The sequence below is a fragment of the Chroicocephalus ridibundus genome, chromosome Z (genome assembly GCF_963924245.1).
Source record: "Chroicocephalus ridibundus chromosome Z, bChrRid1.1, whole genome shotgun sequence".
NCBI lineage: Eukaryota > Metazoa > Chordata > Aves > Charadriiformes > Laridae > Chroicocephalus > Chroicocephalus ridibundus.
The window spans coordinates 45538011-45561251 of record NC_086316.1 but is presented as its reverse complement, the minus strand read 5'-3'; the positions used below and the strand labels follow the sequence as shown (position 1 = coordinate 45561251).

Sequence of the window (23241 nt, the reverse complement as noted above, 5' to 3'; positions counted from 1 at the left end):
AAATCAGCATGTATGAATGTGAATGTATATCAAAAGAGAATTCTTTAATCCATAACCACTGAATGTGAATGTATATCAAAAGAGAATTCTTTAATCCATAACCACAGAAATCTCCCACTTGTGCCACCATTTCTATACTTTTCTACAAGAGATGCAATTTCTAGACCATATTAAATAATACTGAAAATCAATTAGGCTGTTTTTACAAATATTAGTCATAAATTCATTTGAACACTTCTGACATCTGGTAAAAAATCTGAATAATATTATTATCTATATAAGATGAGGAAAACTGTTTTCTTCTGTCTTAGTGCCACAATAGCCTGTTGCAATTCAAGAGGAATAGCTCCATCAGCTAAATTATAGCAGTATTATTGATTTATGTGTTATAAGATTATTAAGCAAGGGAAGCATCCAATTGGATTATGTTGACATCTGGCCTTTTGTCTCTCAATTACACTCCGTTTGCTTAACGTAGGTAAAGTCGGATAAAACACTGAAGTTCTAAAGTACTTGAAGAAGAACCTTAATAATGGCTTTTATAGGTCAGTCAATTTATTAAGCTAAAATAAACCAGGTCCTATCAGTAATTGTGAAGGTTCTCCTAAGACATGCTGAGAAAAGCAGCAATCAAGATATGCATGCAAAACTTTGCTCTGCCTTTCCAAAATCAGCATTTTAGAATAAACCAAATATTCTACAGCGTGTCATAACAAATTGATTAACCTCTGGTATACACTCACACTTGTGTGCACAGTTAACTGACAGCTGTTAAGAGACTCCAGATACTTCATCTTGAGATAAATGGAATTTTATTTTTAGGGAGAGAGTGATTCCTCTTTATAATAAATGTATAAAAGTGCAATATCTTAAATATTTACTGCATGCAAGTAATCTTTTTTTTGTCAGCATCATATAAAGTAATCTTATGCAATAACTTATCTCTGCAAGAATACATTTGAACTTATTGTTGAATTAATGCATCTCTTGCGTGCCAGTCTGATCATTGCATTAACCACTTCATACAGGACCATAGGAAAAATAAAATTTTCAGTAACATCTTGGCAAACACAGTTCTCTGTTGACAATGTGAAAATGACATATTAAAATGGGTATACTGGCCCGGTTTGGCCCACATTAGCTTACTATATCCCTCAGTTGACTGTATTACAACTATAGTGTTAGTTTTCTTTTCTGAAATGCCTGTCCACTAGGCTAATTGGATCTGCCCCCAATTACAGGAACTTTCTGAAGCTATTCTTATTCACAATTTGTCTTTAATTCAGCCAGTATAATCAATTCTGTAATGATTACCAGAACTGAATTGGATACATCAAGCAACCTTCTCTTTATGGCAAAAAGGGTAAAGGAAAGATACAGAAATGTAATAAGAAGATGGCAGGACGAACATGAAGTAAGATTAAGCAAAAAGTGTGGTCTTCTTCAGCTGTGTTACACGTCACCAATTGTTCCATTTTAGCAGACCAATTTACATTTAATTCACAAGGATCAGAAAGTATTCCAGAGTGTACATACATAAAGCAGTACTGTAAAAATATTTTCTTTAGATGGCCGGAAGCAATTAATCCATGTGATAAGACGACTGCGGAGAAGGAAGGAAGGAGTGCCTTGGACAAGGACACACACAGCGTTTTAAATACCTTAAGATGGAAAACTTTGGGTTTTTTTAAGATCTTACTGGAAATGAACAAGAACTATTTTTTTTTCTTTTTCCTGTGAGATGAATCAAAGCCCAATTCTTATAATTCTCCATCCGTAACACCATGACTAGGGACACAAGTCACCATGACACCACGACTTGTCGGCTTCAGCCTGACTACAGTTGGGTTTAGTCCATGTATACAAAAACTTGTTATTATTAAAGGGGAGCAGAAAAGAATTTTCCTTGTCCTATCATTTTTTTTTCCAGGATAAAAACGCAATTGAGACCTTTCAAAGTGAAAAGAGCAGTACTTCCAAGCCAGAATAGCTAATAGCCCATGAAGTGCATAAAACAAAGGTTTTAGGTACTACACACTGTTCAGGACGAGGTTTTAAAGGGAGGGGAGCCTTACTCCCTTTTTTCCTAAGCCTTTTGGCCACACAGTTCTACCTCTTCCACTTAGTCAGCTTAGCACTTTTCTGAAGTGTTGACTAGCCAAATTGGCTGAACCCTCTGAAAATGAGCCTACTAAACAAACCAAGCAAGAAGAGCAAAAATGGTAGTTTTTTGGGGTTTTTGTTTGTTTGTTTTTTTTTTTTTTAAATCCTGTTTATTGGCTGGCCATGGGGCAGGGCTGACATAAGGGAGAGGGAAAACCCCACGCAGCCAAGAGCCAGGAACTGAGGGGGTCTTGGAGGGTAGTTCCTTTTGGTAGCAACGAGCTATGAGAGGGGGTCAGCTGCCTTGATACCAGATACTGATACCAGATGCATTCCTGAGGAGCTGTCAACTGTATTTTGCGGCAGTCTACAAATACACTGGAACTCGAGGTGTTTGGGACAGTATCCTGCAAAGCGGTTGGCAATCAGGTGATATGATCATAGTATGTGATGTTTTATCACAACTGTGCACAATTTATCACACTTACAGTTTCTACATCTATTTCACATATCTAAATATCACCAGTTACACTTTTATTTTTGTTGACATTATCTTCACTGAGACATAAAGATAAAATAAAACCTTCCTCTCTGACCCCTCTCCCTTACATTCTGCAACATGAGAGAAAAATCAGGAGCCGTTCACTCAAGTCCTTGCTTAGGCAAACTGTTTGGAGTCCAAGAATCTTAAACTATTGTGATCATGTAATAAAAAGCAAACTCATTTTTGCAACTGGCCTGAAATTCTGTTTCTTCAGTAAAGAAGACTGACTGTTGATCACTGACCGTTGATCAGATATGAGCCACACTCCTGAAAAGCAACTTGTAGGCATCTTTCCATTATTCCTATCATCACACAGGCGAACAAAAAGATGAAAGAAAACGGTCTGCTCTTGAGTACTGCTGCAATCAGCCAAAACGCTTAAGAAATTCACCTTGCTGTCTACAATTTCTGAAAGTTTTCTATTAGTGAGATATAGACTATTATTTCTTTTCTCCCATGCTTCCAAGTTTCCATTGTACATATAGAAGCCAAAGGAACCCTTTAATAATACTGTCAAATGGCTGTCTCCACTGTACCAAATCCTAAATGTTTTGAATGTTCTGGCTGTAATAAAAGATGTTCTGGAAATTTTAATATTTAGACAAAGACGACAGAGCACATATAGTTAAAAAGTAATAATGGAATAATATATCTATCCAACATGTATCATAATAAAAAGCATTTTGGGAGAACAGTTAAGCCCAAATATTATTTCAGAAAAGCTGTATTTCAAGGAATGAAGATACTGTAGTATGAAGTTATGGCCAAAAATATTGTATTTTTAACCAGCAACATTTTTGAGGGCCAGTAACTGTACAATATTATTTTTTTTCAAAAAAACCTATTTCTGTCCCTCAAACAACACACAATACATGCATTTAAATGACACTTTAAGAACAGCAAATATGATCTTTATTTTAAATACTGCAAGTTTAAAAATGTATCTGACACCACCCCCCTCCACCCCCCCCCAAAAAAAAAAAAAAAAAAATTGGTCAAATAAGGATTTCCTGCAGCATGGCAAATGAGGAATCCAGCAACAGACTTCAGCTTAGACTGTATTTTGAGAGGAAAAAACCAAACCAACAGATTTACAGTACGATTGATCTGGCTGACACTAAATTCTTCGAACCATCTTAAAAATCTCCCTCTACTCCTTTCCTCCCTGCAGCATGGCTACTGTGAAAAAGCTTGAGTGGAACTTACAGTGAAATCCCTTTAACTAGCTAAAGAGTGACCCTCAATGTATTGTTCACTACGTAGAAACGTTTCTGGTTTGACCGATAAAACTCAAAAAGGTTATGGGTAACCAAAAGCCAAAAAAGAGGAAATACCAGTAGCTCCTCTTCTCAAACTAAATGTATGGTTTTGTAAGATCTCTACTAAACTAACAAACTGGACTGGGACAGATGGATTTGGTTGTTTAATGTGTACTAAACTTTAGAATTTATGGTTTATGTCAGAAGAGGGACCATATTTACAAAAGTGTGAATTTCTAAAATACTGTAGTTAATTACCTACACCAAGACATTTTAATTTCCTAACTTACGATGGTCTCTCCAAAACATATTTACTTTACTGGTCTCATAGCCAGAGGTAGGTCATTTGTAGGCCTTGTTAATACACTATGCACACTTCATTAGTTCACTAATGTAATAGTCTGCAGGATAACCATGCACAGAGCTCCAAGAACAGCAGCACGTATAATAAATCGGCTAAATTTTATTTTTTCATGTGGGTTAACATGTCTTTGTTTTCTCCTAATACTTCATTCTTTTGTGAAGAATGTGTAACAAGGAAAGGGTCATGAGGCTGAGTAATCTGAAAGTCTTCTGCACCTTACAACCAAAGGCTGGGAGTCTAGCAATGTCTTTATATGCAGCCCTTTTCCCCCCATTTAGAGTTTTTGCAAATCATGCAGTCAATTCTGACCAATATCCAGCATAAAAAGTCTCTTTTCCACTTTCGAGCTTAAAAAAGTGATTCACAATCATGTGGCAGTATGATTAAAAATTACAGTCCATACACCTTGACAATCAAAAGAGTTTGAATTATAAAAAGTAAACTGCCCTTATAGCTGCATCATCCTATATATGTAAGGATAGTGCCAGTTAATTTGTGAAAAAGGCAAGTTTAAGGTTTCTGTAAAACATGTATTACAGCTTTCTTATGCTAGTGAACACCTAGAATACACAGGTTCCCAAGACGTTTGCCTTCCCTCCTCCCCATTTATGACATTCAAAGAAATCACATAATTTTGGCAAAGTTAAAAGGGTTTCTGTCTTGATGGTTCTGCCTTCAGATTCATGTTAGAGGCACAAACTTCTGGATTCAAGCACTATAAGGCATAGAAGAAACCACCAATGAAAACAACAGCAACACCACCACCACCACAATGGAATATACTGCAAGTGGGAACAGCTGTGTCATTTAAAAAGGAAATGTTTTTGTAAACTGTCACACTGCGATGCTGTGTTAGGTGATTCATGTAAAGCTTGCCTTGGCATGCCGAATATTTTTTTTTTTTCCCCAGAACATGCTCAAATGATCTAAACATTGCCACAGGTTCAACTCACCTAAAATATACCAGAAGTAGCCTAGTGGCACACACTCTTTAAAACTTCTGCAATCACAATATAACTATAAAGCATGAGTAAACTTTTGTTTTGTTTTTCTACAAAACTCAGAAACACATTTCCTTCTCCCCCACCCAATATCCCATAAGAAAACAAAACAAATTAAAAAAACTAAAACAACCCAAACCTTTGTTAGACACCACTGCCTGATGTGTTTTTCTTTTTTTTTTTTTCTTTTCTTTCTTTGCTACAGTTCCATTTATAGCACGAATCCAGAGTGGGCAATGTATTCCCAGGTTAAAAGAAGGGATATTATCAACAGTGGAACTGCGAAAACAGAAGCTCTGTTGCATTTAGCAAGATCAATTTTGTTATGCTGTATGCAAGAGTCACTGCTCTGATCCCCTATTCAGAATGTCAGTGTCACTTTTTATAACCTAGATCTACCTGCTTTAGCTTTATTAAATAAAATGCTTTAACGCCTTAAAATCATTAATGATAGTGACTTTTTCGTTGTTGTTGTTATATCTAAGGTTTCTGCAGTTTCTGAAAGACTGTTTGATTGATCTGATGTTCCGTATTTTCTCATGGTATTTTTAGGGCAATAGCATATACTCATTAGTACGTACGTACAATGGTCTGAAATACCTCTAAATTTACTTTTCTAATAAAGCTGATTAGAAAAGTAAAAGTAACCTAACATGAATCTGCCAAATATAAATTAAATTTATATTTAAAAGCTTATGTTCCAATCCTAGATATAACTGCATAAGGTCTTCTAGTAAGACTGGTTTCTACACCTGTATAAAACCCTGACAAGATTTAAATGTTATTTTGAATGTGAATGGCCTCTGTCTGGGTGGCTCCAATTTAATTCTACTCAGAAATGTGCAAATGATTTTATACAGCACGATGCTAGTACCGCTCTGTACTATCATGATTTTGTTTCGTAAATAAAAAACAACAACAAATCCCTAGTCAGAAATAAACTGACAAAATTTACATTCTTCTCTCTTAAAAAAGTAAATAAAATAACATTATTTAAAATGTGAATTAGCTATAGGACATACAATACAATTACATAGATACATATCAATACAGCACATTCAATTTGCCAAAAATTAATGATTACAAAGCCAATATGGATGCTGCCATATATATATATAGATGTATGTACAATGATTATAGCATTCATAATTGCACTATACCTACAACCAGTTTTAAATTACAAGGTGTTTTAAGAGGGAGCAAAAAATAGCAACTGTTCTTATTATTGTTGTTTTGGAGTTGGGAGGGTTAAGGATGAAAAACGTCTCATTAGTATTTATTGTTAACTTTGGTAATCAACTAATAAGCCATTCTTTCTTCCACCTCCCATCCGCTGCTATGAGGCAGCAATTTCTGTGTTAAGTGCACTCTAGTGCTACTTGGCATTGCAGATAATCAATCCAATTACAGGTCAGAACTCTGAGTTTTCTATAGCTTGCTAGCAATCATGCACCTGGTCAAAAAACACCTTTCAACCTAAGCTGCAGAATAAAGGCTCATCAATGTGTGCTGCATTTTTGTTGTTAAAAAATTGCACATTTAAATTTCAAGAATGATTTTCTCACCGCTTCATTAACATCAATAAATCTTCTCTAAAGAACATTGAGAGAGGCTATTTTGCATGAAAGCCTATCAAATGTCTGTGAATCAGTTAGTTAACAAGCAACCTATCGAGAAAGGTTCCTGAACGTGATCTCTCATCAATAATTTCTTGTTATACAACTAAAGGTGCCTTGATGTTATTACAGAAAACAATCTCATGCCATATCCGACATAGGAGAGATTTAAACTGTCTTTAAATTGGTAGACCACATGCATGTGCATGGTGCACCTTGTTCACTCACACTGTTGGTTTTGGCATTAGAAAATGGAACACTTTCTAAAAAAGGGAACATATGCGCTGAAACTGTGTTTGTTTACCATTTGGCAGGCGACTCAATCAGGTCAGTTCCCAACCCATCAGTTTGGCATTTCAATCAGTATCTTATGTTTCAAGAGCATTGGTTTTATAAAAAGCCAGATTTGGCAACGTTAATTTTATACAATAAAAATAATTTTTCTACTGTGGAAAAAGAACACTTAAAAAAGCTCTAACTTAAGAAAAAAAACCCACATAACTGAAAAAAACCCCACTGTTTCAGGCTGTAGCCACTGGGGGAAATGTAGTGTCTATGACATTTCTATTTGGCATTTGTGAATAAAAGAAGAGAGAAAAAAATGGCACATGGCAATTAAAAAGAGATTCTAACACATTCCATGTACATCCCAGGCTGTGTCTTAATTATCTCATTACTGTCTTCTGTGCACCTTTCTGAGCTGTGAAAATATGGTTAAATTTAATATCCTTAGACAACTGTAATTCTGTTTTGCGATCTCAATATTCTAGTCACAAAAGTGAAGACAGAATGAAGACACTTATGTCAAGAATTTAAAAATCACAGTATCAATACTTTTGATCCATCAGAGAAAGTACATACTGTAAAATTAGAATGACTGATGACTTAAATTCTGATGATAGTATTTTCCTGACCAAATCACTCAACAGGAAATATTTCACCCAGGAATGCAACTGGGAAAAGAAGGCCATTGTACCTTGAAAAAGATAAGGGTGAAGGGGAAGGAGGGAGATAGAAAGGTTCAGGGAAAGAGGAAATCAGCTTGATTTTGCTTCAATAGCAAAAAACTGCTATCTTTGTAAATGTACGACCGAGAATTTAAAACACATTGAGTCACAAGGTTTTGCCTAAAAAATGAGGAAATGTGCTGTGAATGTACTTCAGCATCTTTTGGTTTTCCTCCATATAGTTTAAATAAAATCATAATATTAACTACAAACTCTGTGGACATTCACAGAGTCCAGGCCGGCAATAAATTAGTATTATGCAAATTGTTTTCACAGATAATACAGTCCCTCTCGTATATCTTCAATCACGCAAAGATGGTTTTGGAGGGCACAGTTAGACCAGGTTGTACTCCTTCAGGTTTAACTGTAGGATCGTGTCCTTGACAGCAGCAAAGACGAAGCGGATATTCTCTGTGTCTGTAGCGCATGTGAAGTGGGAGTAGATAATTTTGTCACTGTCTGGATTCAGGTCTACGAACATCTTCAGGATGAACTCTCGTGCCGCTTGTGCATCCCGTTGTGGTCCTGATAATTAAGAAAAGAAAGTCAGTTTTCTTTGCTGATTCAATCAGAAGTTGATTCAATATTTGAACTTCTTTAACAGAAAACAGGAAAGGGTCCATCTGCGGTCCTCACATAAGAGAAGAAAGGGAACTTTTTACTAATGAATAGGCTCATATACTGTCTACTTTCTTGATGGTACGAATTATGAAAAATAAAGATGGAAGGAAATGTCAGAAGTTCATCAAGTCAGAGCTATCATGTCAAAGCTGCTCTTTTCCTGCCAACTGCCGTCTTTCTTCAGTAAGATAATGTTTAAAACAGGTGATTTATAACTGCACAGAATGAAAACTGAAAAATTAGCTACACTAATAAATCTTTAAAAATGTTAGTAGAATTGGTGAGTGTTCCATTTACACCTACTATATTTAAATTATACTTAAGTCCTTTAGCACTGCAACATTTACTTGTATCATGAGGATTTTAATAGGTAGCATAATGACATTATATCCTGAACAGGTCTGACACTGTCACCAATAGAACTTAATTTACTTCAGTGATAATAAAATACATGTGCTCTCCAGCTGAAGCAGTTTCACTGCAAAAGGCTCATGTTCTAACATACCACTTATTATCTGAATTATGTATGATAATGGTCTTATCAGAAGGACAGAGTCGATGTAACCAAACCACGTGTTCAGCTTTACAGAAGACAGAAGGTAAAGTAATGACTTCCAGCCTGGAATGACATTCACAGCCAAAGAGTAGTGTAGAAGCAAGAACATTAGCCACAAGATGTTGAATTCTGTTCCATTATTCCAGTGCTGTTTCTGAAGGCCATTATTCCCTTGCTTTCCTGTTTCTGGAACATGGGTTTCTACAGAACACCTGTGTTTTCGGTGCTGACTCCGCCTCCTCCTCCTATTCTCTTCATTAGTTCTGTTGGTACATGGCGATATGAATACCAGCATTCAGCTGTTAAAATGTAGCTCTGACCTTTAGTAGTTACAAAATCTGGGACGTTTGGGTATTAGCACATGCCCACATATTTTTCAACAATTGGCTAATAAACCTTATTTTTAATACTTTAATCTTTCAATTGCTAACATTTCTAATATGGATAACTGTACAACATTTAGGCATAGAATGCATGGAAGAGAAATCACATACTTTCTGGTGTGCTGCAAATCCATGTGGAGGGGGAGTAAGATTCTGCAATATATGGGTGTATGAACATACATGTACATATATGTACATACGTACACATATACAGATGACAAATTTCCTGAGATTTAGGGATGCAAACAGATCATAAGCTCTCTGAAGCAGGACAGAGGACTGTTGAACACTTCTACAGCTTCTAAAACATAACAGGTCACACAGACCCTACAGAAACAGCAGCAATACTAAGTCTCACACTGGCATGAATAAATTTGCAATATCTGTGAAGAAAACTCTCAGACTTTCAAAGACAATGATTTCCTCAAAACAAACCACTTAGTTTTAAACAACCTCCTAGAATTTTGTTAAAGTTTCATAGCAGCTAGACACAGCACTGTCTCCAAATCTACTGTGCTATTCAAAGCCTGTATCCAAATTTGCTTACCTAATCAGACCTCTACTGACTATCACGTAATTTAAATTTTCGTTTGACTAAAGTTCAAGCATGGAAAAGCGAGGTTATAAAGAAAGTTTATGACCTCAGAAATTTAGAATAAAATCAAATGAGTCCATTTTAAATTTAGACTGCAAAGTGCTTGCAATCTAAATAACATGGAGACTTGGAAAAGAACTGCCGTATAAATCAGTAGGTTTTTTTTCCACTGCTCGCTAATCAGCAGTTTTTGAACTGTCTCTACATAATACATTCAAGATTTACACAAGAAGAACTACATCAGTATTTTTCTCTTTTTTTCCTTCCAACTATGGCCCCTTTTTGTCTTTGTCCTCTCTCCGTCTCTCAAGTCTTCATTCCAGTCTGTAAGTCAGTCTTCTAGTACTAGCCATGCAAAGATAGATAACTCATAGATAAATCACAGAATTGTCTAGGCTGGAAAGGACCTTTCAGATCATCAAGTCCAACCATCAAAATAACACTGATAAAATCACTAAACTTGTCGCCAAGCACCACACCTACCCGTCTTTTAAATCCCTCTGGGGATGGCGATTCCACCACTCCCCTGGGCAGCCTGTTCCAGTGTTTCATAACCCTTTCGTGCAATTCACTGAGCGTGTGTCAGTCCACCATCCAATGCTGTTAAAATACACTGTGCAGCTGAACTGCTTAGTTTAATTTAATCAGTTCAATTTGCCATACCGGCTAGCAGTTCTCTTCCCTATCCTACTTTCTCCCTTGTGCAGGAAAGCGGATGGGAGAAGTGATCCAGCTGAAAAATACCTAATTCTGATCCCTTCCTCAGATCTTCCCACCTCCTACATCCCCAGTGTGCTGGGACAGAAGAGGAGACCACATGGTGACCTCTGCACGCCACAGACCCCACCCTGCCACCAGAAGAGATCAAATCAAAGCATAACCTTGTCTGTGGAGTAAAGTCCAGCAAGATCTGCAGAATTAAGATACAAAGACTCTTGAAGACTTCCAGGTCTTGACTCCCAACAGCCCTACCAGTCCATAACCTTTTTTTCCCCTCACTAATGGCAAATCACTGGAGAAACAGGGTTTCTTTGAGGTAAGTGGTTGAGTCTTGTCTGTTTTTTCTGGACAAGCATTTAGCACAGGCTTTACTGCCACTTCAGTGGTGATAACAGAGCAGACTGTAGAGTCTTCTCACCTTCAGGGATGTCATCTAGGGAACTTGTCATACAAAGTACTCAAAAGAATGAGCATATTTCTATTCAATTGGCAGTTCTCTTCTGCATAGCGTTATGAAACTAAACTTACAGTGACTCATAAATAATATGGTCTGAACCTGCAGGCTATTCACTGTTTCCTTCCCCTTTAACAGGAAACAAAATGTACATTTTTCCTATTATTACTTTCCATATTTGAACATGAGAAATTTAATCTTTTATTCAGCTTTCAAATTGTATTCACTCCCTGGTGGAACAAAACAGATTTTCTTTATTTAAAAATAGGAGCATTTAGTTCTTTAGACCTCTTGTTATATGAGTTTGATTTTTCTCTGTTACCAAGGCCTCTACTCAGTTACCTCAAAATACTTAGTTTTTTACCTCAGGAGAACTTTCTAAAAGTACAATTTTAGTAGAAACAGCTGTACATTCCACATATTTTTTTTTTTATCGACAAGCACATTAAGCTTCATGTAAATCATGTAAAATTAGAATAAATGAAAAAAAAGGTACAGGTACAGTAAAAGGGTGGAAGGAGTGGTACTGGTTTCTGTGAGTGCCACAGAGAGCTTATGACACATCCCCTCAGATATTCAGCCTTACACAAAACCAAATCTCAAAAAAAAAAAAGGTTTATGGGAGACAACACGTAAAAGTGAGGAATGCACTTTTATTTCTTTTTAGCTTTTATACTTCAGTTTAAACCTGCACTCCAACTTACGAAAAAGGACCATGTGGTACACTGCTAATATGACAATACTCATCTAAAACGCAATCATTTCCCATGAAAGGTTCTGCCATCCTACACACAGTTAATTACAGTATAAAATAAAATCTATCAAAGGATCTATCTGGACATTATGGACAAGGCTATTACAATTTGTCATTACTGCAGTGTAAAGAGAGTATGAGCTCTGATGTCATTATACTTACCATCATACTCTGGAAAATAATCAACTAGATGGGAGTACATAATTTTCTCCTCTAAGAGATCTTTTTTATTTAAGAACAGAATGACCGAAGAGTTCTGGAACCATGGATATGTGATAATTGTCCTAAAGAGTGCTTTGCTTTCTTCCATTCGATTCTGGAATAAAAAAGCGGAATATTAGTGGCCATGAAAATAATTTAAAAATTTTTTTAAAAATAACTTAATGCAATTTCTCTTTATATTCTAAATGTATCCATTTCATGTTTTGCACCTTCCTACCAATATATAAGGTTCATGTTATTATATTACAAACAATAAATAGCAGGAAATCAAACATGCAGGCATTTTCCTTCTGCTCATTCAACTCCTCAAGCGTTAAATATTCTTTAAAACACAGAACATGAACATGAAAGCTGTGACAGGTACATTTGGAAAGCTTGAAATCACACAGTTATGACCAGCCAACAAACAGGTGGGTACTGAAATGCATATGATTCATGGTAGGTCAAATATACCACAACCAGACATACTAACTAGTTCAAGGTTTAAGAACATTATTTATTCTACAGACTTTTCCTGAAATTTAAATGCAGAATTAGATAATTCTTAGAAAGAGATCAATCAGCTTTAAAATCTGCAAGTAAACTTAGAATCTGAGAACACTTTGTCAACACCAACGCCTTATGACCTAAAATCTTAAAAATCTGTAAACTGCTAAATTTGTTTCTAACATCACTGGATTAGCCTTTGCTTTAATTGCTTAACTGCTCCTGAAAACCACTTTGATTATAGCTGAAATGTAAATGAAGCCTACAGTTCTATTTGTAACGCTTTTCTGTCATTGATTTTACACAGTTCTGAAGAACTGTTAGGCTGGCATGATGTGGTTAATAGAGTCAGAACAAACTGAGTTCAAAACAAAGGAATGAACTTACTCTGTTTATGACTATTATTTAAAGATGCAGCCCCATGAAAAAACCTGTTTCACCACCAAACAGGGCTCCAGAAAAAAACAGCAAGGACGTGAATCCTGCAGATTCTGCTGTTGCTGAGCCATACAACAATCTGTCAGGTAACTCAGATAGTTTTGCAATAAATATATCTTTACTTGCATTGTTTTGCATTTTAAAGAGACCAACATAAACATGAATAGGAACTTTAAAACAAACAAACAACAAAAAAACACCCAAACAAACCACCAAAAATTTGATTTTGTAGAAGGTGATGGTTTGGTCTCTTATGTCACCACAGAATCTTCAAGCAATTTTTTTTTTCCATATAAATAACACAGAATTGCAAAGACAAAATAAATAAATCAGTTTGGATAAATTCATGACCCTTCCTCCAGGAAAGCTTAAGAAAACTGTGTTTTGCAAACATTGTTATTAGACCCAGAGCACATTTTCATTTTCTGTTTGAAAGGCATACCAAACAAGATGAAGCAGAAGAGGCATGCAGACTAAAGCTACACTGATATTATGCCTAAAACAATTTCTGGCATCCCATCAGCTAAAACATTAACTCTCCAAGTGCTGTGTATCATAAAAATACCAGGAGACATACACAATAAAGAATAAGATATTGTGTCCTCGGTGTAAGAAGAGTGTCTTGTAGTATATATTAATTATGAATTCTGTATAATATGAATTGCATTCACAGAGCCACTTTTTTTCCTACTATAAATTTATAAATGCCTTTCAAGTCCTTTTGGACTTGATTTGAGGCATCTGACTTAAACCTCTCCTTGACGAGATATCTACGAAGGATTCCACTTAACAAACACATCAGAGATAGAGCAGATTTCCAGGATTTGAAAGATAGTTCAATTAATTCAAACCCAATCTGGGATGCCAAAAAAGGATACTACTAAGAGCTGCTTCAGAAAAAATGTTATAGCAAAGGAAATAATTACAACCTTGAGAAATTTACAGAAGTGGTCAATATAGGCAGCCTAACACAAATGAAAGAAATGTTCAACTGCTTTAGAAAAAATACGTAGTTCAGGATGTCAGTAACTGAAGTCAATGAAACGCTACCAGATTATCCCACCCTCATTCACTTCACTGTATTCATTAGTATAGTCAAATTTTCATTTCATACAGAAGCCACCTGCCTCCAAAGCCATCCAGTTAACTATATTTCCAGGAAGAGCCAGACCAAATCTGAATCTATTCTGGATTCTGGGAGAATCGGCTTTAAAGAGGCAACAGTAGTAGACTGTTGCCGTTGCTAATTTTGTATTAAATCATCCAGTCCTGAACAAAATGAACTGGAAGTCAGAGAATTATGGGAAATGATAAAAAATGAAAAAAAAAAAACCCCAAAAGATAAAAAACTGCCAGAGCCCATGGAAGTAGAATTGTTTCTTACGGTATGAGGATCTTTCCCCATGAGGATATTGGGAAGGTACGACAGTAAAGTCTTGGGCACCAAATGGTAGCTCTGAGGAACAGTAACTATCTCAGTATAGGAACTATTTCAGAATGTACATCACTACAGAACAGCCCTTACCACATCTCCAACTGCAGAATGAAGCAACAGCAGGGAGTAAGACATCAGGAAGACTGCAGACACATTTTCTATGGAGTTGGCAAAGCATGACAAGCTGCCCAAATCATTTAAGAAAAAGATCACTCTCCTTATGATCTATAATTGACAGGTCTATGAACTTCCATGATCCTTCCATGATACAAGGAAATGACCACACAATGCCACATTCTGCCCTTGCAACAGAAGCACGGAAAAAACTTTGGATATCACTGGTTATCTCCTCTGAACGTATGTCACATTGCAATTCTCCACAGACATATATGCCTTCACAAAAGACGTGTAGTAAGATGGTACTGCTAGAACTTTAAAAGGTCAGACCAGTCAATTCCAGGGACTCCATACAGATTTCATATAATTTGTATATTTAACAAGTGTCTAGCAAAGCCTTGTAAAGCTATTAATCAAAAAAAATCCTATTCGGTTCATTGCATGACATACATAGCATTATGTATATATTACTAAATGACTGCTATGATCAATGCTATTTCACTGGAAGCAAACCTTAATCTTAGATGCAATGATATCATGAAGGAATTGTCCATGGGCTTGCCTATTTTCTGTGCTTGTACCAGCTGGTCTAATAAAATTATTGTCTCTTTCTACAGATCTTGCTTATTTTAGCATTTGTATTGTCCACACGGATCCTCTGAACGGAAAATATCAGTTGTATCTGACAGCATCATAAATTACAGGGCTGTTATTGCAGTCATGTGTCACATTACCATCATAGTTTTGACATCTAAAGATCAAACCAAGGAAATCCAAAATCCATAATTTGATGCTAACTTGGGGCTTTGGGGTTTTTTTCAGTTCTTTTTTAACTTCATTACGCATAGACCTAGTAACAATATCATAGATGAAAACTCAAGGGGACTCAGAGGAGGGGGAAAAAACCTAGTTAATAGACATCCTAACTTGACAGTCAGGTTGGGGTATTTTTACTATTTTTTCTGCTTCTTAGTGCCACAAACTGCACTTGTAGTATGGAGAATACTACCAAAGTGTAAGAAAACAAAGCACTTAACAAGCCCTAAAGGGAAGACAGATACTGTGTATTGACCATATCTGTATCTTCTCTTGATGTGTAGCCATAACATAATAAAACCTAAAGGGTCTATCTTTTCTGACCGCTTCCTATAACTCCCACTTTCAGGTGAGTGGTTTTTCCATAACTGAGTCCTTCCTTAGCAACTAAATAGAAATGCTTACCAGTTGCCTGAATTATGGGAAATCTCAACACTTTTCCCCCTTACATATCCTTAAGAGGAATACAGACAGGATCTCACTGAATATGTACTAAACTCAGAACTTTTTAAAAGTGTCACAAAAGCTGGCACTGTAAACTTGAAATTAGTATGTATGCAAAAGAAGCAGCCTCTGGCTTCTCCTTTTGAAATTATCCCACACATTGAGTCAAACCATTTGTTTTTCTTAGTTTTAACAGAGGAGTCAGAAAGTTTAAAAGGCTGCAGAAGCACAACAAAAGAAGCAGAGAGATGAAATGTTACAGCTTCAACACTAATGGAAAGTGATGAACTTCTAGGAAAACACTTCAATCTGTATTTTGAATTTAAGGACTGCTTTTGTTAAACTTGTCACTAAAGAACTCAGCATAATTATAATGAAGAGCAAGTGCAGTCAACGTATGTGGGGGTAGCTGATAAATATCCAACACAAGCTCTGAAGATGAACATTAAGAGAAGAATTTCTTATTATTTCTTATATAAATTCTTATTAACATGTAAAGAAGCTGGATTCAGCAAAGTACTTTAGCACAATTCTAACTATAAATATGCATGCACTTCTGCAAAGCTACTCCTTTGCTTATCATTAGGCTTATGTCAAGATCTTGCTATCAGATGCTCTGCTAGGAAAGGAGTAGTAAAGTACCACATACGCTCTTCTAAGTAGCTCTTCCTAAGAGGCAACTTCTACATTCTCTGCACTAAGACACCGGGACGCTTATATTTGGAGAAGAATTTTGCCTTAATTTCACCGGGAATGACTCATTATAGAATTAGAAACTGTAATTTTGTTTAGTTCCAACATCAGATTTTTCATATAACAATAATACTGCTCCTACCCAATACACATTCAGGGTCTGGCTGCTGGATGTCTTCTGAGTAAGGGCTAGGTCTACCAGTGGTAAAACCACTGCAACTGGATGACAGCAGTTACTACTGTAATATAAGAGAACACAGAGAGCATGATTACGTACATACACATCAGGAGGGCTGCTGCTGCACTGCTGATACCATTAAGCACCACATAACACGAATGAGTAACAACTCTACCTTTTATTTGTTTAAATGTAAACAGCTGTAAGTGCTCACAGTGACTGTCACACATCTTCCACTGAAACACCACTGAAACAGCAGCAGAGTATCGAGTCTGAAGTGTTGGCTGGAAGGTACCTCTAGAGTTCATCTAGTTTAGTCTTTCATTCGAGTAGGACTACTCACAACATGGGAACACGTCAATCATGGCTTTGTCTTGGGAAGTCTTGAAAGCCTGTACAGATGGAGATTACAATACCCCTCTGGTTTCCCTGATCCCACTGCTGAACACCCCGGGGAAAAATGTTTCCTAAGATGCAGCCTGAACTTCCCAACTCACAATTTGTTATATCGCCTACCTAGAAAAGTTCAGCTCCATGGCACACTTTCAACTCTTCAAATACTTGCTGGCAAGTATTAGTGTCCTCTTCACTAGACTAAAGTCCCTCACCCTGTCTTCATACGATATTGGCTCTGGGCCCTTCATGCCTTTCCCAACAGTTTATGTGGTCATGAAATTGCATTTATAAACCCTTTGCAATTATTTCAGAGGGAAACTGAAGGGAATTGTATTAAGGATGGTGAACAGACACTGATACTTCATCACTCAGATGTGTACTCTAAATGTTTTGCAGGAATTGAAAGATGGCCTAGAGAATTTTAAGTAGGTTTTATCTGCTGGAGCAGATAAAGCAATATAGGTTCCTGGATTTACCATAACAGATTAAACATTCTAACATGGCTTCACTATTTAATTTTAGAATGAAAGTAACTACTCCAACAATACTGCTTATTATTCCCTAAAATTTCTCTTAAGCAGGTTTTATGTTGCTAATGATAGCTCATACCATTGCATGCTCACCATTTTCCTTTATTAAACATACATACAACATCACTGCCATAATATTTTTCATCAGTTTAATTCAAGAATATTTGACAAGATTAAACTGTTCAGCTACTTGCTGTTCTGAAAAACACTCGTCATTAACAGGATGCACTGTTTCTTATGTAAGAAACAGTTTCACCTTACAATATTTTTACTGGAAATAGGGATAGGATTACAAGGAGTATAGAAAAAAGCCAACATTGGGGATCTGACCTTCTGTCAGATGCAATGCGAAGGAAGCCTTGCCAAACCAAGCAAGACAGTGAGGCTCTTTGAAAAGAGGACAGGAACAGTGGGGAGCAGGCAACATTTAAGAGTTTGTTCAAGTTTGTTCAAGGACTCGATCTGATTTTATGAGCCAGCTCTACCTCCCCAAATTGCTTGCCGAAAAATCTTATTTCAGATTCAATGGAAAAGGCTGCTGAAAGAAACTTGTGAATAACTAATGTACAGAAATGTGCAGCTGGAGCTGGCTCAAGGCTTTCCCAGTAGCTGACAGCCACCCTCAGCAGTGATGCCAACCTCCACAGCAACTCCCCTCCGACAGCAGCAACAGCTCGTCGTGGCCTCCCTGGTTTTGCAGGCAGCTGGCGCAAGGAAAATGAGCAGCGGGATCTTTGTTTTCACCACCCCCAAGATCTGCTGGCCCGGGCAATTTCCCTGCTTTGCTTATGTCTGCAGTCAGTCCCAAATTGCATAAAGACATATTGATATCCAGCCATTACTCCATTTTTCTCATTCTGATATACAGATGCCCGTGTAAAATTCCCCCATCCTGCACACAGCCTGACACAGTCACCAGTCCAATGTAAAAATACCATTATGAAACACAGAATAAAAATACAGGTGATAAACTCCACAAGTGAAGAGAAAATTTGTTAACTATAAACAGATCCTACAATCTTGGAAAAGATTATTACAATTTCTTATCAAACACCAAGAAAAAAACCCACTGTACTTATTCACAGATCATGGGACTGTCCAGTTTTATGACTAGAAACATATTTTTATGAAACATAAATAAAAATAAAATGAAATTTCATTCTGCCATGAACCTCTTGCTATATAAAAGCTTTTACACTGCAAAGATTTTGTATGACGGTTAAACACAAAACATGAATATAACTAGACATACAAGCCATGATTTCTCACATTTTTATCCAAATGCAAATTCTTACTCTTCCTCATCTTTTAATAGATTAAAAAATATTATATTTCCTTCCACTTTTTTTTTAATTCTATACTTTCCGTTTTCATGTTAAAATTACTCTAGTTTGGACTTACATATTGAACGTCTTTTTGCCATTTGTTGCTCTGGAAAAATATACAATTACTCCTGCAATTACAGAAATAACTGAATTGGCAAAATTTATAAGCACTTGATTCTAAAAAGTCAAATCCTGAAAAATACCTGAAGAACGCTAAAATAGCATTTGAAAGCTGTATCAGCTGGTACCCAGTGAAGGGAAAGCAGCATTTCCCAGTTAACAAACATAGTGCTTTGAACAGAAAAGACCAAGTACCGTATTAATCTGAAACAATACAGAAGCGTAGCGGAGTTTCACCCATTACTGCCTTTATGATTGTCTAGAGTGGCATCTAGTGGGCATAGTGCAACTTACATATTGAATGAAAAATGTAGTAATTAATTTTTATCTTAAAAATTGTTAGTAATTTAAATAACATCTGTTAACAAAACTAGGATTTCACTAATTTTGAGGGACTGAATTTTGTTGAAATGATGAGAGAGAAGGCAGTGAGGAGGTACACAAGGTGCATTTTTCAGTCAACAAATTGCACTGCGTATATAACTACATTTATGCTGGTAACAGATATTTATTTGAGTGAATGGGCGTTCAGAAACGCTAACTGTAGAAGAGGAGGTACTGATGCAAGAAAGCTTCAGAAAAAAAAGCAGGGGTTAATATTTCCTAAGTTGTTCAGTACCACAGTAATGGACTCTATTATTTTACCTGACAAAACCTTGTGCATGTGAATGATTTTTGTGCAAAAGCCTATGCTAATTAGGAATGTCTCCATTTTCCAAGTAAGAGTTACAGCAATTATTTAAGTAGAAGCACTGCCTGGCTGCACAGAAAAACCTACGGTGTATTCCTTGGCTAGAAATTTAACAGAGCTGCTACATGAAAGTTGGGAAATAACAGAGGTAATCAGGAAGTAGGAGGTAAACGCAGAGTTGTCCACTATGTAAAAAAGTAAATAAAGTATCAAAACTGGAAGCGCTTCAGATTTTTGCCATCAGTATGATATATAATCTTGCAGCTATACTGCTGTAACTAGCCATCTAGAAAAAACTGCAATGGTCGTACAAATATTTCGACGAATAACTCAAATGCAGTAAGAGACAACTTCAAACACAGAGCTCAGGAATAATTCCTTCATTTTCTTCACTGGTTTTGAATCTTTGTGCAAATTAGCCTGACAAAAAAAAGCTGCTGGTAAAGGACTGGGAAGACATCTCTGTAGATGAGAACTGCATTTTTAAACTCTCACCTCTCCAACAACTTAAATTTGCAACACTGCACTCGCAAGTATATGGCAATTCTACGTACCCAGTAGAGGGACAGATGAACCAAATCTGGAATCCATCGAATCAACATGTTCAACAACCATCAAAGCACACAAACACTGTCCAAAAAAAAAAGTGCTCCAAAATGTGTTTAAAAGACATGGGCCAAACATTGCTGTCAAATATTTTTTAAAATAAAATATGACTGTTAAATTAGTTTTGATGAAATAACATGAATGCCAGAATAATCATTTTTCATGAATACCTACATATTTTTGAGAAAAAAAATGGGTGAAAATATTTTAAAATTAAATTGTCATTTGGAAAAGGCCCTTTTCTGGACAGTTTTGACACTCATTATTGAAAAAAATAAGTGGTAGTCGTCTATGCCAGCAATTGCTGCCAATAGCAACATTTACAAGCCGCGTTTCTGGCAGCCTCTGCAGGCGGCTTCACAATCGCTCAACCTCCCATTTCCATTACAAACCACCCACTTTAACAAAAGAGAGAGGTTCTGGCTCTTCCTTATGCAAATGCTTCCCGGTACTGGTACTTTACATTTGAAAGGTTCTTTATCCACAAACTAAATAGAAAATACATATGCGTTATGTGTGAACAGGTATGAACAGATACAGTACATACAGCAACAATGTTTGGCACAGGTGGTTAATGTGTTATTTTCTGTAGTTTCCAAATAAACAATGAGTTCCAGAGATTTTATTTCCCATGGAAATAACATTATTAAATAATTATGAAGACCATTTGAGGATTTTAATTCTATCTGGGAGTTCATATTATCTCTGCCCTATGCTCAATTGTTCTGGATTGCTGAATGTTGATGGAAAAAACAGACAACTAAAGTATTGTATTTATTCACAATGCAGAAAAAGAGAAGTGCTCTGATCTCAACATTGTTTTCTTTCAGCCGTCATGCTAAGCCATGTAGGACTAGCCTGTGAATCAGGAACATAAAGTGCTGCAAGAGAAGTGGAAGCATGCCCAGATGTGAACAGCAAGATAGTTTAGATGAAAAAATGAAACGCGTGCTTCAGATAATTGCCTCCATAAAGAGCGAAAGTATTCTGAACTCTGTGGCCTCTTGCCATTTCTTATTTTTGTCCAACATCAAAAGAAAGTGCAAATGGAACATTGTACCAATTTGTCACCCCTTAACAGATCCCACTGAAAACAATACAGAAGTTCCATCTAGGCTTTGGGTACTCATCCATTTTCCAGATGTATTTTGTCTGGATTCAAAGCATGAGCATGTATGCCTGCATCTACATACCTGTATACACACACAAATGAGTTCACAGTAAAAATACTTACTCTGGCTTTCATGTAATTATTTTCATGTAATTTTAATACATTAGACTTTAACTGGAATATTTTTTAACAAACCAAGCAATGTTGATGCTTTCTACTTGGAACAACCTAAGAACAATAAAATTTTCCGTCAATCAACAGAACTGACATCCTTGCACAGTGCCTTTATTTACTAATTAAAGCACAGAAACATCAGAGAAAACCACCCTACAAAGTTCCTTCGGTTTCAATTTGCACTTGTATCCGAGGTACTGAAGCCCCGATTTTCTAAATATTCTGTTTTGCCTTCATCCAAGTGCTACTTTTGATAAAACTGCAAGACAGTTCTTCAACGCCAATTAAGTACTGTGAAGCTAACTACATTATTCAGATATCCGCCGTCAAAAAAGTAGGGTCCTTCAGGGTTTTAAAGAAGCTATGGCAAAACCTTATGGCATGACCACAAAGATGGTCCCCAAAAGAACAAACAAACAAAATCTTTCACTTGTCAAACTATGATTTTTCTACTTAGAATCACAGAAGAATTTATGTTGGAAGACACCTGTGGAAGTCATCTGGCCCAACTCCTTGCCCCCAGCAAGCCTACCTTTGTCATTAGATGAGGCTGCTCATGGCCGTGTCCAGTTGAGCTTTGAACATCTCTCTCCAGGATGGAGACCCTAACCCTCTAAGCTACCAATTCTACATCTCTCACTCATATGTAGCTATCATCTTTCAGCCCTCATGATGTATGAATAACAAGCTAAACATAGTTTTACTGAGGGTCACTGTATTTACAGACTATTAAGTCACTAGACAGTTTTAATAATCCCCTGGTGGTAATGTTTTGGATAAAGCATTTTTAAGAACAACTTTCTTCCCAGATTATTTAACTCCATGCTGCTTCCAAAGGGACTCCACCAGTCACATTTCCCATCTTCCTTCCATCTCTCCTGTTGCACTTGACTAAGTAACCCGTTGAATTCCTGCAAGGTTTGTGCAATGGCTTTCGGAAACATTACTTGAGCCTCTTCCAGATCTACTGGTTCTGTTCACATCTCAAAATAGTTTCCTACTGCTTGTGCCATGCAAACATCTTCTACTGGTAAACGAAACTGCTATTTCGCATTTCAGAAACCTAGAAGACTTGATGGGGGATCAGAGCTGCACTTCGGTCCTAAGTAACAGCCACGGATTTAAAAAGTTCATAAACTCAAAACGCTGAACGCTGAATGAGAGAGCATCAAGTTATAGCAGCAGAATTCTCAACACTACAAGCAGCAGTCTTCACACAACTCTGGTTGCTACACCACTGTACGTGACACAGCAGCAATGGAGCAGGTTTAGGCAAATTTCTGGGGAACTCTCTCTGTTCAGAATGAGGAGAATGGTAACACATGCAAAAGTATTTATTCAAATGTTTCAAAAATGACTGATCAAGACTGGCACAAAAAAGATTCAATCTGGTTACCATATCAGCTTAGATGATGCAGGTCCTTAGAGCCGACAAACCATTTGGTCCCATTTGTAAGGAAGTAAAAGCCAGTGGACACAAGG

At 36.7% G+C, this 23241-nt stretch overlaps 1 protein-coding gene across 1 annotated transcript in view; it reads right to left on the bottom strand.

Moving 5' to 3' along the window:
• Positions 1–4349: 4349 nt before the first annotated feature.
• The window catches only part of LOC134508207 (guanine nucleotide-binding protein G(q) subunit alpha), a 133253-nt gene continuing 114361 nt past the window's right edge, over positions 4350–23241 (bottom strand). Inside the window, exons 6-7 of the mRNA XM_063319451.1 lie at positions 12140–12293; positions 4350–8419 (exon numbers count right to left, since the gene is read on the bottom strand). Coding sequence (XP_063175521.1) covers positions 8229–8419; positions 12140–12293 — 345 coding nt within the window. The 3' untranslated portion in view covers positions 4350–8228. The remainder of the gene's footprint in view (positions 8420–12139; positions 12294–23241) is intronic.